This window comes from Semicossyphus pulcher, unplaced genomic scaffold (genome assembly GCF_022749685.1).
Source record: "Semicossyphus pulcher isolate SPU_LCO1_2020_fin unplaced genomic scaffold, fSemPul1.0.p SCAF_18, whole genome shotgun sequence".
Lineage (NCBI taxonomy): Eukaryota > Metazoa > Chordata > Actinopteri > Labriformes > Labridae > Semicossyphus > Semicossyphus pulcher.
Genome location: NW_027211691.1, coordinates 11,358,276 through 11,380,375, shown reverse-complemented (window position 1 = coordinate 11,380,375; position 22,100 = coordinate 11,358,276). Strand labels below are relative to the sequence as shown.

Here is a 22,100-nt window from a genome sequence, read left to right as displayed (position 1 = left end):
GAGTGCACCAGCTGGGCGTAAAAAAAAAAAAAGGGTCTTATCTCTCATGTCCGACTTAGTTACGACCGACTTCTTGATTGGAATTTACACCGATTGCACCAAGCCTAACTGACACCGGTCGTTGCTGCGCCTGGTTTTATGATGCATGTCCACGTGAACATTCGAAAAGCGGTGACTGTTACCAAGCAACACACATCTCCACTCACTAACTCCCTCATCAAATGATACGACAAAAAATATATGACACATGCTGCAGCTGAGGGGAGAGCTCTCTGATTAATTCAAACAGGTACAATAACGAAACCTTTCAATCAACTTACCGTCCGATCACGGATGACTCTCTCTCCTTTTCATGCCCTTTTATTTATCCTGTAAAACAACAAGACGCGCCGCCACTGTGTCTTTCTTTAAGGTTACTTTTACCGTTTGTTTTACCGTGGATTTAAGCCTGAATTTCTAAACTCACGCCTGCTCCATCCTGCACAGGGTGTAATTTAAAGTCTGTCGTAACTTTCAGCTCTCAGTCGGACGTAAGGTTACAACCGGGCGTACGCCCAGCTGGTGCACTCGGCTCCTGATGCTTAAAAGAGCCTCCAACTAAACATAAAAGCTGATAGCTAAATAATTAATTAATTGTGTGATTCATTATCTCATTTGTCGATTAATCGATTTAATAATTGATGACTAGACGATTATCAAGCTCAGACTTCTTTGGCAGCAAGTTAGTCCCATAAATCACACAGGAAGCAGTAATATTTGTCCGAATTTTGCATGAACACATCCCTAAAAGGCGGCAGCAACACAAACACGGTAGAGAGGTCATGCCCCTACAATATAAGGTTTAATATAATTAAAAGGGGTGAGTTATATAAAATAGGACCCCTGTACCCTCATGTTTTTGCACCAGGCTGTAAACATGTTTATTTCTGCTTTAAAGTTGGACATGTATGAACGTGGTCCACCACGCCTTGACATCTGTTAGAGAAGACAAATGGTAAATACACATGAGATGAACACGTGCTTACAGCTTGGCTATTAGTGATAACACAGAGAGACTCGCACGCACACCTACATTGTACACACACAATCCCTTCCCGGTTTGCGTCGTCATTTTTCAGACTTGTCTGTCAGCTGTGTTTTGAAGCCCACGGTGCTCTCTCATGATTACGCTGTCACTGCTCCTTTCTCCGGCATTCAGTCAGAAAATGAGAGCTCGTAAATTTGTCTGTTCATCTACCCATCCCTCACTCTCCAGCTCTCAACTTCTCTTAGAATCAACCTCCTCTAAATGTTTTCCCTGCTTCCCGATCCGATGATGAAAGCGAGGAGAAGTAAAATGTTGCGCAACGGCAGAGAAAAGAGGACGAAAGAAGAAAGCACAAAAGAGAAGTAGTAGGAGGAGAAGGAGGCAGATAAATATAGATGTTGTGTTCCCAGCATAATCACCAAATATGTTGGTTGTAGTTGATAATTCTGGGTTTAGAAAATGTATGATAATTAAATGCAACAGCATATTATGACTCATCGAGGACTGTGCAGTAGAAAGGCTTTGTGTTTATGTGTCTGTGCCAGAGCTCGAGCCTATAAAGGAGTCATGATCCGCCGTGCTGCCGAATTTACATGCTCATTTCCATTTTGATTAACATAGGATCAACAGAAAATCAATTATTTCACAAATGAGTCATGAAATAGTGGCGCTAAATGTGACTGAAAGGGGAGGCAGATAGAACCAGAGGGTACAAATTTAATTTCTTTTACAGACACAATCACTCTCATGCACGGAGAATTTCAGAAGAACGCAAACATGTCACATCTGACTTCCAACTTTGGCTTGTTTATGATCACTATAGTCTAAATCTGTTGTTAGGATGGCGTGTTGTCAAGCCTAAGGAATGTATTAAAGTAGATTTGTTTATGGACTGCTTATCTGCTTACCCTGGAGCCAATCCTAGCTGTTATTGGGCGAGAGGTGGGGTACACCCCGGATAGGTCACCAGTCAATGAAAGGGTTGACGCATACAGACAACCTTTCACACTCACATTCACATCTACAGCCCGTTTTTGGTGTGAGTCACCAATTAACCTAACCAGCATGTCTTTGGATTGTGGGATTAAGCCGGAGTACCCAGATGGATCCCACGCAGACGCAGCAGGACGTTCAAACTTCACGCAGAAAGGCCCTTGCCAACCGAACATGGACTTGAGCCAGGACCCTTCTTGCTGTGAGGCGACAGCGCTAATCACCGCACCACTGCGCCGTTAACTGTGTCACCAAGTGGCAAAAGAAATCACAAAAGTTCCAATTAAATGAAAGGCACACAAATCCTTCAGTTTAATATCAGTGGGGTCATACTGTAAGTGACCTGCTTTGGTGCTCACAGAGACCTAATTGGCTGTTTGCCCAATGACACTTGCTGCGATGGATACAAATTTAACATTATAACAACTTCATGCCACTTTAGTGCAACTTCATTTTGCCTTGACTTGATACAGGGGTCATCTGTGGTATTGATTTGCAGTGGTGCAAAAAATAATGAGCGGGAATCTAGTGATACATCTGTATGTAAGCTAATGTGAGCAGGATTGCCTGTCCTGTGGTACATGGACCTGCAACAACATGTGTAGTACACTGACTAGTTATCAATATTTGCATTAAATGCAATATAAAATTTAAATAAGAATATTATTTAACACTGGATAGTTGTCTATTTCTCCACTTTGACTCCTGACCTGCTGTAAGGACTGATTTTTTTTTGGTGTGGGATCAATAAAGTGATCTGATTTTGCAAATTGAAAAGTGGGAGGAGATTTAAATAATTAATTACGCAGCTACAATGTTGTTAACAGTCAATACGTGAACAACAGGCTATGGAAAGTTAAAATAAAAAGGCCAGGCCAACACCAGTTGTTATTATGTAGGAGACGGTTTGTCGGCTGGTTTTGGTGAAGAAAGAACAACATGTCGACATGCTGTGGGGTTAGTCTGGTGCGCAGTCTGTTGACTGTGAGACCCTCTGCGGAGAATATCCGCTCAGACGGATTAGATTGAAACAGGTAGTATTAATATGTACTATTAATCAGTCAACATTCTTATTGTCATTTAATGGTTAAACAGTTATTATTAACAGACCTACCCTGCATTGATTCCATTGTGCACCTTTTGTACACTGGACCGCATGGGGGAAAACAACAAAGCAAATACTCGAGTAATTATTCAAGCAATGGGCCGAGGTATCGGTTAGAGAAAATGTTGGATTTCTGCATCCCCAGTATACAGTTGAGTAAGAACAATGATTTCCATTCAACACACACCAAGTCCAAAATATAACCAATTACATATATAGATTTAGCCTATGACAGAGCAGAGTGTGCATAGGCATTTCCTATTGGACAACCAAAAATAACACCAAACTTCAGTGGTAAAAAGCAATTCTACTTTGAAGAATATCTACTATGAAACCACCACTAAGTTATTCACATGAGTTTATAACTTCAAAGACTGCCCGATCCTTTTATATCTCTTCAAACTTCCATCTCATCCTGCGCTCCTTTGCTGTGCTCCCTGCTCGACGCAAAGAGTTTGTACAAATGCACAAGAAATAAATCTTCTGTTCACAAACTGCAGAAGCGCTTAGAAAATTATTGATACTAATTTATACTAAAAAGGCCCTGCGGTTTGGTGTATGTCTGCAAACCCAAACAAGCAGTAAAACTGAGGATTGCAGAACATAACGTGGCTATTTGCATGAATAATCTTAAGATGGCACACCATGATGTGAAAGCAAATCATGGATTGGCTCTGTGGACTGCACTGAAATCTGAGAGTATTGAAATGATGTCTTTACCGCATATGGGAGGGAGCATTGTATGTACCAAACTGTAATGAAGTTTCCTAAAATGTTTGAAAGTTTCTTTGATATTTTCAAAATATAATTAATTTATATCCTGACAATAAGCTATTGGCTAGATGTAGGCAACGCCCAGATCCAATAAAAGAGGCAGCTATTGGCAGTCTGCATTTTAACCATTTACAGCTGCCCTTCACAATCTTACAGATTCAGCCTCAGTAGTCCTGTCCGCTGAGGCACCAGTTTAAACATTAAGCTGGTTGGTGCACAGAGTCCTTCACCTTATTTTAATATATGTTACAAAAGTGATTGAGATTTTCTTTGTTATCCATTTGATGCCAAAACTAACTGTTGACACCATTTGTGCAGAGAGTGCCATTTTCAGCAGGCAGCCAGTATTACATCTTCAACAAAGGAGAACTACTTCTACTCTGTGTTCTTCTGTGCTGAGGATGTTCCACTGCCGGAGGATGACTTCGAGGACCTCCCTCTCAGCCCACTACCAAACCATGTCCCTTGGCCTCCAAATCCGCCACCTCCACCAATTTCGGAGGAGAACCTACCTGTTTCCAATGTAGAGTTTCCATCTGTGGATGACGAGGTGGCCTTTTTGACATCCCAGGCTCTCAGTGTATTGGCTTGTGAGGTTCCACTTCCTCCAAGCCCTTATGAATTGCCTGATATGATGCCCTTGAGCAAACTGGCAGAGACTCCCCTGCCAGGTGATGTTGTGCTGGGAATGAAAAATACTAATGAGAAGAAGTACCCTGATTCTCTCAATGTCGACACTACTCCTTCTCTTGATGATGAAGTGGCCTATTTGACATCTAAGCGTCTCAACATAATGGCTTGTGATGTTCCACTTCCTCCAAACCCTTACGAATTGCCTGGTCTGATGCCCCTGAGCAAACTGGCAGAGATTCCCCTGCCTGAAAGTTCTCTGCCGGATGATGATGTGCTGGGAATCCAAAATACTAATGAGAAGAAGTACCCTGATGCTCCTGATGACGACACATCTCCTTCTCTTGATGATGAAGTGGCCTATTTGATGTCTAAGCATTTCAACGTGAAGGCCTGTGATGTTCCACTGCCGCCAAGTCCCTCACCACCAGATCTTGTGCTTGACATGGGATATCCAGATTTGGATAACATAGGGTTTCCTTCTCTGGAAGACAGCAACGAATAAAGTCACCCCGACCTTTTGCCTGATGAAGTTCCACTTCCTCCAAGCCCTCCCCTTCTTGAGGTTGTGCTTCATATGGGACACCTTCATGAGTGAAAGTACTCTGATTTTAAGAGAAAATGGTTGTGTTCTCTGGATTATGACATTTCCCCAAAGTGTCTGAAGCTGACGCCTAAGGAGCTTCCACTACCTCCAAGCCTATGTCCTTCTGGAGATGAACTTCAACCTGGGAACAGTGATTCTGAGAAAGACCCAGGTTTGAGCAATGTCAGGTTTCCGTCTCTGAGTGATCTTGACAATCTAAACCAGTTGCCGAAGGAAGCTACATTGCCACCAAGTCATCCTGCTGCTGAGGCACAGTTTCATGTTGGAGACACACAGGACGTAAGGTACCCTGATCTAAAGAATATTGGGTTTCCTTCCCTTGATTGGATAGTGAAGCAGAAGATCAAAAGCAGCTGATCCACAAGTGTCCATTGCCTCCCAGTCGTCCTCCTGCTGAGGCTCTGCTTCCTGTTGGAGACACAAAGGAAAAGAAATACCCAGATTTGAAAAGCACTGGCCTCCCTTCGTTGGATGACAACAATGACACTGAACATCCAAACCTGTTGTGCCGGAAGGTTCCATTGCCATTCCTCAGAGTCATCGTCTTGTTGAGGATATGCATCATATGGGGGAAAATCATCATGGAAGAAGTACCCAGATTTAAAGTACTTTGGGTTTCCTTCTTTAGATAATGAGACAACTGGCTGAGGTTCCTCTGCAGCAGAATACTCCACACTTTGCAGAGAAAAAATACCTCAATTTGGGTACTGTTGCCTTTCCATGTCTGTATGATGACATGTAAGCATGTCTTGTGTTTGTGTGTTTAAGAATAAAATGTGAAAACAATATAAATATAATATTATTTGTCTGATATTTTATCAGCCATGAAAGTTAAAGGAGTCACCAGTAGTAAAGTAAAAAGGAAACTTGTACACATTTGCCAACGAGCCAAGGATCTGCTCAAAAGGATAAGTTGATCATTTACTTCTAGTTGTGCTTTTATTTTCTTTTATAAAGAAACTGTACAGCTTTGCAAACAAAAAGTGCCTAACCCAACACCAGCTACCAAAGGTTCAAAATTGAGTTACCATAAATAGGCAGGCAGCACAAAACACACAAACACTTATTCTAAACAACTATTCTACCAGCCACCAAATAAATTTAACCAATATGCAATTCACAAGAACATAACATCTCAAGAACAAGATATGTTGCCTAATAGCAAAAGCATCCTAAGCTGCCACAAGAGCTGGAAACCGTTCGCATATTGACACATTCAGCAGCAAAGAGGCCTAAAAATGCTCACTAACCAACATAAGGGTGAAAAAACACAAAAAATCCCATAACAAAAATCAATTTCAAAGGTCCTTAACACAACCTTCCAGTCTAAGCAGACATGATAGTTTGCAAAAATGGAAGGAAGTAAGTGAGTAGGAAAACTACCCTGTGTGAGGAGATGCAGCTTCTGTGATGTACCAGCCGACTAGGAGACGGACAGGACTGAAGCTTCTTGAAACAACAAACGAGAGCAGATTGAAACACATTACTGGACAACATTTGAAACATAAAGATGCAAGAGAGTATGTGGTAGACAGAAAACAATAATAAATATGCATTATATATGAAATATTGAGAAATACATGTAAATAATCCAAAGCACAGTAACAAGCTTATGCAGGAAGTGTTTCTTGCCAAGGTAACACATATATCATCATCACTGGAGTATTGTAAAATGCACTTAGTCTTGCCATGAGACTTAAATGCACGCTTATTGTCATTTAACCAAAAAATGAAAAGAGAAGTACTAAATGAACTAGAAGTGATCACATGATCCCCAGCCTAGGAAAGATTAGGAGGAGGAGAAGGAGGAGGCGCCTTCCTGGATGAGTAGCTCTTTAACACATGCATAAATATGCACACTTAGATGCACACACGCAGCGAAGAGGTAAAGCTATTATCAGTCTCAAACATAACCACAAGTGCCACCAGCAATTGTGCACACAGATATTACTATTGCCTGTCCAGTGTCCATTACACATGCCATAGAGGATATAGCCATGTGATATCGCCAAGATTTCCTGCATTACTTTCTTTCATGTTTAGCACACAGAATGTGAATGAACATTAAATATTTATTTATATGTCTTTGGATTTAAAATAGAGACATACTTGTCTGTCCTCCTGCGGTGGGATCGCTGCAGCCGATATAGCTTTATTCTGTGCATTTCACAATTTTATACAGTGACCTATTTTCTGTGGAATGTGTAGAGGTGCACAGTTGTAGGACAGAAGTTTAATGAGGCTGAGTCCAATCCCATCCATCCATCCATCCTTCCATACATTATCTATAGCCCTTATCCTATTTAGGGTGGCGGGGCGGCTGGAGCCTTTCCTAGCTGTCATTGGCCAAGAGGCGGGGTACACCCTGGACTTGGTCGCCAGTCACCTAAGGACAATTTAGAGTCATCAATGAACCTAACGAGCATGTCTTTGGACTGTGGGAGGAAGCCGGAGTACCCGGAGGGAACCCACGCATGCACGGGGAGAACATGCAAACTCCACACAGAAAGGCCCACTTCGTCCAACAGCGCTTACCACTGCACCACCGTGCAGCCCAGTTCAATTGAAGTCTGGTTTATTTCTAAAAAGAAAATCCTCTTTACAATACTTTGGGTTCAGGTGCACCTTGCTTTTAAAGGTAGAGGGAGATTACACTGTGATTTATTAGATTTACTTTATGCCCAGAACACATCTATGACTGAGTAAAAGTCTTCATACAATCCATTCCAACGGTTGTTATAATAGGGCCCTTAATAGAACAGAGCCATGGTAACTGGACTGCACTAATAGAGCGCTTTTCTAGTCTTCAGACACCTCAAAGCCATTGTACACTACATGTCATTCAGCCTTTGACACAGGCATTCATGCTGATTCACACATTCTGATGGCAGAGGTGGCAAAGTATCAATTTGTAATAAAGAACCATGTACAGTCACACACCGATGGCTATGCCTTCGGGAGCAATTGGGGGGCTCAGTGTCTTGCCCAAGGACACTTCGACATGTAGAAAGCAGCAGCCGGCGATCAAACCGACATCCTTTTGATGGAAAGACTGAGCCACAGCCACCCCTGGCTGAACTCTCAGTAATAGTACCAGGTATAAGGTAATGGTGTAACAGTCCCACCTTGAACAGGCTAATGTTAAATTCCATCAATAGCCATATTGTAGTTTATCCCTCAGCTCACCAAACACAGTCAATACTGTGCAGGTAATATTGGCTGTCGCTTGAGACTGTTGGAAAACCATCATGCGGGTCATGGTCCAAAATGGCATGCTCTCCTGCGTCACGGTCTAATAACCGCAGCCATCCACAGGGCATGCCATGAAAGCTGCAGTGGCTAGAGATCAAATAGTCACCCCCTGTTTCTCTCTTGTAGTTGGTCAACCTTTCTCCCTCTTTTCCTCTCTCTTACTCTGTGCATCTCACAGTGGTCTGCAGGTGGTGGAAAAGCTCTCAATCCTCCGTAAAGTCTCCCTCCTGACGTGAAGCACTCAGCTGAGCTGGCAACCCTTTTCTGAGCAGTACACCTAGATCTGCAATATCTCATAAAACAATTGGAAAACTGTCAACTACTACCACTGTTTGCACCATAAACGTGACAGAAGAAGATGATGGGGGGGGAGCGAGGGCCAGAGAGAGAGAGAAAGAAGGGATAAACCAAAAGGAATAGACAGAAGGAAGAGGAGAAACTAAACTAGATAAAAGTGGCAAGAGAGAAAAGCGACTGGAGTGTAGGCTAAAGCAGCAGTATAGATGGAAAGATGCGTGTTTCAACCCTGTGAGAGACAGCATGGGATCATTTGGGAAGCACGGACGTTAGAACAAGGGAAACAGATGTTATTTCCTCCGTTACGCCTCTGCAGGTGAAAGAGCAGGCTTGTGTGTGTTTACGCGTGTGAGCAACTAGCAAGAGGACAGCGTGACTGCGCATGAGTGTGTCTGCGTATGTGAGGATCTGGTTCTTCCCTAGCTCTGTCTTTTACACTACTCTCTACACCACACATACAAGCGTGCACACTTAGTTAACCACTTGAAACAGTTTGGGTGATGATAGTGAGATTGAAGAGGGCCTTAAGCACTGCGCTTTATTTCTATTCTCAACATGTGCAGATCTGTTCTCTCTGATCTTTTCAGGCCTTATTTTTTTACACAGAAGCTTTCATTTCAAAATGCAAACTTAAGAATTAATTGTGTTGTACATTTCCTGCTGCTTGTAAACTGAAGATATTTCTAAATCTGTGATGTCAGTTTTCATATAGGTGGATTTGTATCAACAAGCACCTGTTAATCCACAAGAATATAGCATGTAGCATTAGATTGGCTCTGGCGCGCACACAGGTGTTTTCAGTTAACGCTCATTAGACCTCTGCTCAGGCTGAGGCCTTGGCTCCTCCCACTAAGCAATCAGCACAATTAAGTGAAAACACCTGCTGGTATCTAGTTTAATACACGTTGAGGTGCACATATTTTATGGTTTCTCCCATTATTAATGCAAGTAAAACATATTTTTATACACCCTTTTCAATTTTAAACTCAAGCTTTGAATTACTAATCAGGTTCCCACATTATTTTAAAGGACACATTTAGTTTATGTAATGGAATGGAAAACATACTAGTGTCACTGCTCACTAACAGCAAGTATCTGTAAGTATTAAAGCATTCTTTTCCCAGCAGCCATTTTACCATTAACACCATCTCCATTCTGTTCAGTTATCCCAGTTAGCCATGACAACCTGCGCGCTATCAGGACCCTGAAGCAGACGCAGATAAATGGAAGTCAGTCATCTTTAATTTTATTATCTAACGCTGTTCCTGTCATCCTCTCACGGATCAAAAAGTATTTCTTGAAGAGGCCTATAGGGTACAATATCATTTGAAACAATAAAATCTCTATTGCTGCAGTACAACCTGTAAAGATGACATTTATAATGCACAGACCTCCAGTGCTTTCAGAGGGTGCTTACAGATATAACATTTCCAGAGTCCTTTTGCCTGTTCCTCTGTTATTAGCATATTAGCTCACTTTACTAGCAGTATTGTGGGTGTTATCTTGCACATTTTTTTTACAATTACATTTTAATTATCTACAGTCACAGCTGTCTTCACTAATCACTTATCCACTGAAATCTTTCCTGTTCTCTCTCCCTGTTTTTCTCGTGTGTTTGCATGTTTATTCTTTCTGTCTCTGTCCTCGTATTGTTTCTATCTGTCTACTTTCTGTCTTTTTTTAGGGGCGGGAGTAATCAACTTTGATGGACAGGGTGTAATCTCATATCGTTTCAAGGTACAGGATTGACTTCTTTGATATTTGACGTTATTTTGACTTAACCTCCTCATTACGAGTCATGCTGTCAAGATTATTTATCAAGGTTAGATCTGAAAATTAACAAAAAAAGTAAAACATTTTTCCTTGTATGTATTGAAAATGAGCGTCCTGCTGTGTTCAACAACCATGTCTGTGTTTAACATTTTCACACCATGCAGGTAAAGAAGATGAAGATAATTAAAGACGTAATCGCGCTGAGGTTCAAGACGTCGGAGAGCGAAGGTGTGATCCTTCATGGAGAGGGCCAACAAGGAGACTACATCACCCTGGAGCTCCACAAGGCCAAGCTGCAGCTGCAGATAAACCTGGGTGAGTTACTCTTATTTAAAAAGACTAAATAATCAAAAGTTAATGTTTGTTCTGACTCTCCTGCCACAATGTTTTAATGTACCTGCTGTGGTATCAATGTTTTATCTTCCGATAATAAAGTCAGACTTTAAGGAGAAAAGCTATAAAAACTATTTCACAAAGTATCTCAGGCAGTTTTGAAATATTTGCTATAAAATATCAAAGTGACATGTTCAAGGCTACCCCAGGTTCATCCCTTAATTTAATATGTATTCAGCCGAATGCATGCTGCTTCAACGGACTGGTTTTCTTGCAGCACCTAGACAGGTCAAAAGAATAATACCATCATCAATCAAAAATAATGCCATGTCTGTCAAGATAACATTATCACAGTAAAGATAAATAACCAGACGCCGCTTGCTTGCTTCCCTCTACACTGTAAACAACAGCCAAAAAATACACAAGAGTGTGGAGCATCACTCACTGTTGACCAGCTGTGTTGCTAACAGAAGTGGTGTAAACTTAAAGGGTACCTCGCTGCAACACAGAAGCAACAACGACACATGTTGTTCGTGGTAAAACAGTACCGAAATAACTAGTGTTGTTAATTTACTTTCAGAATAAAAGCATGTTTAACACAAGAAAAGTTGTTTTAAGTGTATGTCTATTTGTGTGCATTGAGTATACTGTAAAACCAGAGTCAGAGTCTGGCCAATAAAACTGATTCAGATTTTTATGACCTGTTAATTACAGGCAGTAATCAGTATGGCTCCATCCTGGGTCACACCTCTGTGACCACCGGCAGCCTATTGGATGACAATCACTGGCACTCAGTGGTGATTGAACGCTACCGTCGTAACGTCAACTTCACCTTGGACAGACACACTCAGCACTTCAGGACCAACGGGGAATTCGACCACCTGGATTTAGACTATGAGGTGAGAGGCAAATTACACTGAGTATACACATGGAAGTGTAGACAGATGAGGGTAATTTCCCATTTGAAGTAAATGGTGGCGACTTTTGGGTATCAAATGAGTCAGCAGCTGCACTTTTTGTGAGGCCTCAGGCGACAACAATTTTGAAAAACCACTCAACCACTCAAATATATTTGATAAAAGACGGTGCGATTTGGACCTGAGACGGAACGAAACATCACATTATGTCAGCATCACAAAATAACAGTATAATAGTCAACCAAACTTGAGGCAGTGCATCAGGGTAAAATACACTACTACTGCGCCCACGTCAAAGGAAACCTATGTCCTTCAAAATAAAAGTGCAGCATCGACTTTTTGCCACAACAAGCATACATCCGCGACCCACTGAAAACAGCTCCGCGACCAACTTTTGGGTCCCGATCCACCAGTTGAAAACCACCAGAAACTTACTTTGTCAACCTATGTTTATATGTAACAGCACAGAATCTGTTAAGCAGCCATATTTGTTAAGAAAATACTTTAAACTTTCGAGCAGCAAAGGCTGTTAGGTGCTGTTTAGGTGGTGCAGTGCAGCTATTGTTGCATTCTCGTTTCCAGATGTTCTGACTAAATCTCAGTGCAAACAAGGCAATGTTGAAGGTTTTAGCTGGCACGATGCCATGTTAATGCCTAGTTAATGTTTTTAAGGCACAATGTGTAACAGGTTCATAAATGTCTGGGTCTTTCCAGGTTTATTCTAGTCACTGAGTTCATCAAATACTGCAACTGAAGATAGCGCTGTGTATGACGCAGTCCTTGCTGATGTGTAAGTACAAAGGTCTTCAGTTGAAAATTAGTCTTTTTTAAATACTTTATTTGTTAAAGCTCAGTTGAAATTAGTTATTATGCTCCAGTTTCTTACACAAAAACATGATGCATTAAAGGAGAAGAGTTGTCACAGGAAGATGCCTGATTCTAGGCTTGAGCCAGAACGTCTGTTAGTGTACTGGCAGTGGGATAAAACAACAGGCAGAGGTGAAACAATGTGCTATGGCATGTATTTACTTTTGCAGGTGTGCACACATTATGAAATCACCAGCGTGCATATGTGTAGTGTGGATACAGATGGTTTCAGATGATGTGGAAAGTGTCCATTTTCAATTCTGTTGCTTTTAGCCAACTTCTTAGACTAGCTAGCTAACGTTTGCTGGATGTTTACATTTGAGTGACATTGACGTGCATGTCTTTGCACATACAGTATCTGTGAAGAGTTTTGCAGTTAAAGACAGTTGTGTTTAATTGTATGTATTTAGTTTTATGTCTATAACAGTATGTATGAGAGAGTTAGTTATATTACTAGTTAGCCTATAAATATGTAAAACCACCACTAGTCGTTGGTAGTAGTTTCACAGTAGTTCTACCATTGGAGCATATTTAACCTGATTAATATTTTATTCAGCTCCTCATGTGAGGTGGATTATTATATAATTATGGAATATGAGCACTTTTATATTTTGCTTCAAGGCTCAACAATGAAACTTTCCCTCTGGGTTAAAAGCTCCAGTTGCAGCAACAATAGCAGAAATCTGCTTATGTACACAGCAATAATAAAGCGTGTTTTGGAGAGAGAGAGAGGATGCAATGCCGAGTTTTGCTGTGCACTTGAGTTGTCAGCCTGAATTAGCTTGCAGGCTTTGTTTCATTAAAGCTTGAGTTGTTTTTTTGTTTGTATTTTGGAGCTTAATGATTGGGATGAACTTTAGTCCTCTAGCAGATTGAGTCAGAGCTCTGGTTGAGGAGCCTTGGGCGGTCCTGCAAAAACAATACTGTATCTTATAACAGTTCTCAGATAAATCTGAACCCTCCCAGTCTCAACCGGGCTTGTTTGAGAATCTTAAACCCCAAATATCAAAAGTCTTTGTTTACGATGCTGATTGTTTTCTTTACCTTCTTGTTACCTTATCCGCTTTATAGATCAAGTACAATAAGAATATATAATAGCTGCTGGTAGCTCGGGTTCCTCTCTCTGTGCAGCGATTTGATACCACACAGGAAATTAGATATTGGTTTTACACTGTGCTATAATGCTAATCCATAAAACTCCCATAATTACTGCTGGTAATGGAATGCAAAAAGTTCAGCTAATAATACTTAAACCAGGAAATTGATCCAGGAATGCATAATAGCTATGAAATGCACTTGTGGGTTATGCGAGTGTGTGCACGCTTTTGCAGCTGTGCACTGCTATATGCATGTGTTTGTGTGTGCGTATTGATATGCTTGGAGTGTGTGACCTTTAGCAGGCATTGCTGATATGGCTGATCTGTTCCAGTGTTAAGTAGGATACTGAGAAATGGGGCAGGACAAACCACAGTCCAATTAAAGTGAAGCAGTTGAATTAAGGGATCTTCGGGGAAATCTATACAACCAGGAGTTTTTGTGTGTGTGTGGTGCGTCTGTGGTGAACCCTGAATGGATCCCCCTGGCGTTACTGCCTGAATGAGCCCGGCTAAAGATAGACAAATTGTGACCAGCTTTTCCTCATAGTGTACCTATGTACTCCATCTAGTCTGCACGCTCCATCTTGTGTGCGATTGTGTGTTTTTCCCTGTTTGTGTGTGCGCGTCTCTATGTTTTCCAGCTCCCATTTAATCCTGTAGACTAAATATCCGGGTGCAATTGTGTCTACCCTTGGCAGTAATTACTAAGACTACTGGAGCGTCACAGCAGACAGATACAAACAGACACACACACACACTTACAGATAGACAGACACATATCGACTGGTAATTGCACACCACCCTCCATCATCTTGGCTCCTCTCAGAGCTCAGAGCGATGTCTGAAAGAGGAAAAAAACACATGTACGACTGAAGCAAAAAATGAAACGCACTTTACATTTCCATCAGTTGTGTGTCCTTCAGCGCTTCCCAACAGATGCCTCTTTATTAGCCTCCGTCTCCTCGCCTCAGTCCTCCTCTCATCACATCTGTTCCCCTAAAACCACTGCCTTCTTCCTTTAATGCGGTCTCCCACTACTCACATATATATCTATGTGTGTGTGTCTTTTTCAAAGTCTGAACATAACACCTGTAACTATATTTATTTATGACCATGATATTTGTGATCATGATCTTTCATTTGGGTCCATTTGTAACTGGTTTGGTGATTTACACAAAATGTAAGACTGTCCATACTAGGGCTGCACAATTATGGCCAAAATGATAATCGCTAATCATTAGTTTGAGCTATATTGAGATCACAATTATTAATTATTAAAGACACAATACATATAAATAAGTGGCATGTGATTGCATTGGTAATTTCGGTCCATCTTTGGGAATCTCTGGGTGGATAGTCACGCTGTACAGTGTCGCTGTTAGGCCCCGTGTCCACGTAGCTTCTTTTTATGAGCACTGGTGTCTTTTTTCAGTTGTTCCCAATGAGGACAGAGCGTGTGCGGCCAAACGCAGCTGCATGCGGCCACCTAGAGAAAAAGTGCTGCACCCAGCATCTTGTTTTTGGGGTGCTTCGTCTTTTTTGTATGGCCGCTCCGAGCGCTTCGAGTTGAAAAATCTCGGAACTTTTCAGAAAGGCGCTGGTGTCCTCACTGCCGCTTTTTTCAGGCAGCCATCCAGTTTTGGCGCTTCTCGTCACCCTGGTTACTACAAACATGGAGGAACAACTTGTTTCGGCTGTTTCTGTCTACCTGGAGCTGTGCGATATGACAAACAAACAGTATCACAATAGAGAGCGAAAAGCCCATTGTGGGATTGACCGGACACTTAATGTTGCTGGTAAATGTTGTGCTGCTATCACCCTACGCGTGTTGTTACCTGTGTAGTGAGTTAAACTTATTGTTGTCATAGAAACAAAACCCACGTTCAGCGTTGTTTCTCTCATTGCACAAGTGCTTCATCCCAGCGCCCTGCCAGTGCTTTTCTGCCAGGAAAAGACGCTTTGTAGACACGGGGCCTTATATAGATGTCGGACGTGACGCTGGGCAAGGACGGGGAGCAGCCACGTTATTCAGTTTGGACTTCATAAACTCATCGTAATGTACTTTGTGGTGTTTCTTCAGGTGGTGGAACTGATTAGTTGTGTTGCTTTGCGGCGCAGACACAAATTTCATGCTCTCTTATCATACATATGCGTATTTTTCTTGCTTTACATCACTTGCCCTAAACTTGGAATACCTCCAAACAATTACCAGCTCTTCTTCTACTGTTTCATTTGACTTTTGTTTCTCCCGACCGTCTCTGTTGTTTACTCTTCCACTCTGAACTGCCGCTGCGATATAGGCACTCATTATGTGACATCCAGCGCCCCTAAAAGTGAAGCCAAAGCCTCTTGGAGCAGGCGGAGCACCCATTTTAAACGCCAATGTCACTGTCAATCATGTTTATTTAATCATGGAAAGCCAAAATCGTAATTGGGATTAATATTTGATTAATTGTGCAGCCCTAGTCCACAACATAAACAATGGATGATTACTATCAGTCTGACATGAAATGGTTAATATTGAACATAACGGGGTCTAATTGTAGTTTAGAAATCTATTTTAGAATTAGTAGTTGCATTGCTATCATTAGACGATGGTCTGTTGCTGCTGTAATCCTTATTTCTGTGTCTGAACAACAAAGCCAGAATCAAACTCTGTAATCACATTTACATAGATTTTTGCATTTTCTAGCCGTAGAGGGAGAAGCTAATAAAAGGTATAAGAATTTCGATTATCCCTCTCTTTTAACCTCTTTGCCCTCTGTTTTCCTAGCTGAGTTTTGGAGGCATGCCATACAGCGGAAAGCCACAGGGAGGAGGGAGGAAGAACTTTAAAGGCTGCATGGAGAGCATCAACTACAACGGAGACAACATCACAGACCTGGCCCGCCGGAAGAAGCTCGACACGTCCAGCTTTGTACGTGAAATCATACACTCATAAACATATACAGAGACTCAGTAGCACATAGGTTAATCCACAGAGCTTAAAATAACATGCAGCTGAATACTGAACATGGCCATTATTGTCGCACTACCTCTGCATCCGACCTGAGCGAGAGGGCAAATTATTCACCGTGCCAGAACAGTCGAACAGATTCATAATTAATTAGATACAACTGACCCATCAGTGGCCCCTCCATGTGTTTGCCTCCTGACTGTGTGCTCCCCATTGATATACTAGATGCCTTTTCACTGCAAACTACAGACACAGCTTCACTTCAAGGACTCAGGAACAGTTTATTCTCAGCAGAATAAGGAAGATACTTAAAGCCACCTTTGCTTTTTTGTCATCAAATGCACCGCTCTGGATGTAACTCCAGCAAATTAGTGTTTTGCCATGTTTGAAATTAGTTAGGAAGCAGCTTTTGATGGACTGTAAAGTCTGGAAGCTCCTTGTTCTTCCTCAGCGGTGGACACTCATCTTTAATCTCTGTTGAACTGATTGACAAACAAATGAAGCCGCTAATCATCTCTTATTCTCTCTAGTGATTCATTTCTAATCAAAACAGATCTGCTCTCAAATTTTAAACACACAAAGGCAGAAGCAATCAGAAAGCATCTATAGTCAGGCGGCAGCTCAATGTACGCCGTTCACTAATGTTTTGATTAACAGCACAAGGTTGGAGAAGCTTAATGCTAATTAGCGCCTACATTTCTACAATAGCGTTTTGTTGTCCTCCAGCTCTGAAACAGCACCCACCTCGCTGTTCAACCCCCGTTTCAAAGAAGTAGTGAGACAAAAAGCGACATTTTGTAACACGTACAAGCAGCGTCAGGCTTTGAATGGAGCTTCAGTCAGGAACATCTGAAGGTAAACATGCAGGAGCCAGACTCAAAGCGACAAAAGGCTGGTGAATAAATACATGATTTCCTAAAGTGTCGGGGCATTCAAACAACTTCACATCCAAGCCCACAGCCAAGGGAGTCGCTTTAGTTTTGACTTTCCTTTTTAATCTCTTCTTTGTTGGTGTCTCTCTCTCTAAATCTGTCTCTCTACAGCGTAACCTGTCCTTCTCCTGCGTGGAGACACACACCTTCCCCGTCTTCTTTAACGCCACCAGCTTCCTGCAGCTGCCAGGCCGAGCCAACCACAACACGATATCTGTGAGCTTCCAGTTTCGGACGTGGAACCCCGACGGGCTCCTCCTCTTCAGTAATCTGGACGATGGCACACTGGAGATCTCCATCGAGGAGAGCAAGGTCGTCGTTCATATCAACGTGACAAATGGAGCCAGCAACAACCGGGTGGACTTATCATCGGGTGAGTTTGCAAACAGATGCGCTGTTAGGGCATGGATTTCAAACCATGTAAAACAGGATGTAGAGCAACAGTTCAAAGGAACAAATCGTTTATAAAGGGGGGTTCCCTGCCGACAGACGCCATGTGGATAATACAATAGCTTTGAATACTTCCTGGTTAAAACATCATCGCTACTAGCAAAGGTGAATTAAACTATTCAAGCAATCAGTCTGTCCTTTTAGGCTTTGAATGCACAATAACTCTACCACACTCATCAAGCTTAAGTAATTCAATCTTACCTGTAAAAAAAGTGCCAAAAAAAAGAACCATTGCATCAACCCCCATCCCAAAGTCCAACTTGGTACAGTCCAGATTGTCAACACCTGGTAAAGCAAGGTGCATTCATATGCGCGCACTCATGACAGCACCATCCTCAACCAGGAAGTTCAAAGCAAACAAGAAAACAAACATAAAAGAGAACATACTAAATGAAGCACATGTATTATCACAACAGTAGCTGATCATCATATATCACATAACCACAACCAACTAAATGACCCCTGACTGGTGAGGAAGTAAGTTTATGCATGCACATAAACACACACTGCAGAATTAAGCTTTAAATAAAATAGCATTTCATTTGGTATTCTAGGAACTTACACTACACACTAATGATCAATGGTGTGGGTATGGGTAAAGGGCAATGATAGAATTTTTGGAATGACTCATAAAAGAGCTTTTTGCTTATGTATATCCGGCTTGGCTTCAGTACAGTTTAAGACACTGCGTCCCAATTCAGAGGCTGCATCTTTCAGATGACGCATGTGAAGGCTGATTGCATCACAGCGGCACGTCGAAGGCTGTCCCAATTCGAAGGCTCCTTCAAATGCAGCCGACAAATGCGCCCTCCTTTTCCTGGCTTTTCCCAAAGTATCCTGAGATTCTTTGCGCAGCAATTTAAACGAGATTGCAGACGCCCTAGGAAAACACTTTTAAGTGGAACAGCTTTTGGTTTCAACTCAATTGAATAGCTAGCGTTACACATGTTTAAGAAAACGATTATCTTAAAATAACAGGATAGGTTATTGTCATTACTTATGATAGGTAGTTAGCCCACTAGCTGCCTGTTGCTAGTCGATAGGAGCTGCGTTTGTTGACGCAAGGGTAAGGGCGGGAACAGCTGGTGACGTAAACAGTTCGGCCTTAGCGGTCTACACAGGGTACGAATGACCCATCCTCTGTAGACCGCCTCCTTTGAAGGATGCAGCCGCAAAATTGAAACAAAGCTAGTTTCTACAATTTGCTGAAAAGCCATGCATACAGTTAGTGTCAGCTGTTTTTGTCCTGGACTTAATGTTACCTTTTATTTTATTAATTACTTGAACTTATAATAACCAAATTTTCCACTTTTCCAAAATAAGTCAAATATATTTTTATATTTTCAAACTGAGGATTTTCTGTGATACACGAAACACCTTTATTTTTTATGTTTTTAAATAATTCCAAGATGCTGCTTTTATTTTGAAAGCACAGGCGCACTCACTGCATCGCACCGTCATAGCAATTGTAGTCATATTCTCAGCTGAGGTTCCTCCCGGTCTGGGTCAGATCTCCTCCTGTCACCGTAAACTAGTCTTGACATGATTTTAAGCTCAACAACAGTTATTAGCACTCAACGATAAAAGTGGGCATCCAAAAGAGGAGATGCGTTAAAGATTCTTTGAAACTGTAGCTTCCTCTGAAAGAAGAACAGCAATCATTAAAGCCATGTAAGTAGAGGCTGTTATAGTTTTAACTCAACGGCTGCAAATGAAGCTAGAATTTAAACACATTCAACATTAAGACCAGATTAATACTGAAATGATACATTTTCAGAAAGGCTGTCATATATGTCCCCTAGTTTCCTCTTTCACTCCCTCGTATCCTCCCTTCCCCTCCCTCCCTTACTTACTTATAGTCCCTGCCATCCCCCCCCCCCCCCTCTCTTTCCATAGACACACTCATTTATTCTGTCCACTGCTGCTTTAATAGGCCATTATGCCCAGGGGTAGGGATTATTACAGAGTTACCCTCTAGGCTAATTGGGCTTGAGCCCGCGATTACATCAGTATTACTAGAATATACAGACACACAAACACCGACGCACACACCCAAACACACGCTCCCCTCTTTTTTTTTGATTCTGTTATTAGCATCTCTGAAAAAGAAAGCCACTCTGGTTTCCGGCTCCACAGACACAGTTGGAGCTCAGTCGACTTGTAATGAAATGCTTAGTCCCTGTTAATGGCAAATCTACTGCGGAGAGTGTGCAGATGCGAACACGCTAAAATGAAGAGAGAGCCAGAGAGAGAGAGGTTCTTACAGAGACGACGCATCCAGTCGTCTTCTCCCGGTGGGGATAGTTTGTTTATGAAGCTGTTCAGCGACAGCTTATTCAGACATATAATTAGGCTTCTGCTGGAAGGTAGAGCGATGCAGACTCACTCCACTGATCCTTTAACCCATTTAGCTTTTTAACTGTCTGAGGCTGACGTTTAGTGCATTCTTAGTGTATAATAAGTCACAGAAAATAGCGTTACGTTGGTGCAAATTATTTTTCAATAGCAGAAGACAAAAAGATACACAGACGAGAAGAAAGATTTGGAGGAATGTGCCTAAAATCTTGTCAGACAGTCCCTCTGTATTTGGTCTGAATGTGCACCATGAAGATTTTTTTTTTTGCACACTAGGGAGCCAACAGCCCGGGGAGCCCCAGCAGGAGGCTCAGTATCAGTGTTCGATTTTTGTCCCAGCTGTTATCTATAATGGGAAGAGTTTTCCAGAGTAAGAAACACAGTGATTGAGCCGTACGGCAACACTCACGTTATTTGCACAACTTGATTTTTTACCACAGTGTGAGAAAACAAGTGAGCCGAGTGTACCACCTACCTTTAAATAAAACCATGCCCCTTTGTCTCAATACAAACTTTAATTCCTACATTAAGGACGTGTACGTACATTTCTAAGTATGATAAATAAGCTCCATTGTTTGCAGCTTCTTATTTTGGACTCAGTGGCAGAGCCATGGAAATAATGAGAGCCTTATTTAGAAGAATACATTTAACAGGCAAATAAAACCCTGATATTTGTTATTTCTGTGGAGCTGGTGGATCGAATCAAGGACAAAAAGCAAATTAATGTTGGTTATTCCACATGTAATAAGTTATAAGACTCCAGGATGTCTGTAATGCGTTATAATAATGCATAATATAATCTTGTAACCCGTCAGCTATCGTCTGACGATGATGGGAGCGACAGCCAACTTCTCAGGGCTTCTGGTGTAGCCAGCAGGTAGCGATTGGACAGCTGGCCATGAATTCCTTTTACATGCATTGCTAGTGTTTACAGATCGACTAGCAGCCTACTGGAAAGTCCATAATATAAGTCACACCAGAATATAACACACAGTCTGTTTTGGGGGATATCCCAGAGGGTAAAAAGGTTTTCTAAAGCTATCTGTTAATAAAAACACTTCATTTCATTTCAAGATTATTTCAATTTATTTAAAACACATTCAAAACACACACAAATTACAGCCTACTATCTGTTTTGACTATATCGAGTTTGCAATCCTGCTTGCTACCGGTGCTGTAGCTAGCGGTAGCTGGCAGCCTACAGTAATTGTGATTGTTGTGAGGGTGGCGGCTGCAGCGGCGATCAGTACTGTGCATTACCGCGACAAAGCGTTAGCAACAATTAAGTTAGTTTTAAGCTTAAAACAGCAAGAGAAACACAAAACAGCACTGCGGCAAATGGGAGACGCTGTAGCGGCTCGGACCCGGAAACGGTTTAATGCTGAGATGTGAGGTCACCACTTAACAACCGACAACTTTAGCTAGATTAAAGCGCCATCGTCTGGGTAAAATACCGTAACACAATAACATACCTCTCTCTGCATTTTATACTAGTATGTTGGTCGCACCGATATATAGGACAAAGCCCACTTTTTAGATGGAAAAAAATGTATTAAAAGTGCGTCTTATACACTGAATTTTACGGTATTGTTAGCTACACTTGCACGCAGATGTCTGTTTGTGAAGATTAATAAAGAGCTAAATCGTTCCTACCTTCTGCCTCAGTCTATTTTCCTGTAAACATCCAAAGCCCATTGGAATGCTAGTGGAAGATACTATTAGACTACAAACAGAA

General features: G+C 41.7%; 1 protein-coding gene across 1 annotated transcript in view; it reads left to right on the top strand.

Moving 5' to 3' along the window:
* Positions 1-22,100, top strand: part of cntnap2a (contactin associated protein 2a) — a 397,107-nt gene that overhangs the window by 206,505 nt on the left and 168,502 nt on the right. Inside the window, exons 5-9 of the mRNA XM_069666987.1 lie at positions 10,370-10,422; positions 10,623-10,773; positions 11,506-11,690; positions 16,446-16,589; positions 17,672-17,933. Coding sequence (XP_069523088.1) covers positions 10,370-10,422; positions 10,623-10,773; positions 11,506-11,690; positions 16,446-16,589; positions 17,672-17,933 — 795 coding nt within the window. The remainder of the gene's footprint in view (positions 1-10,369; positions 10,423-10,622; positions 10,774-11,505; positions 11,691-16,445; positions 16,590-17,671; positions 17,934-22,100) is intronic.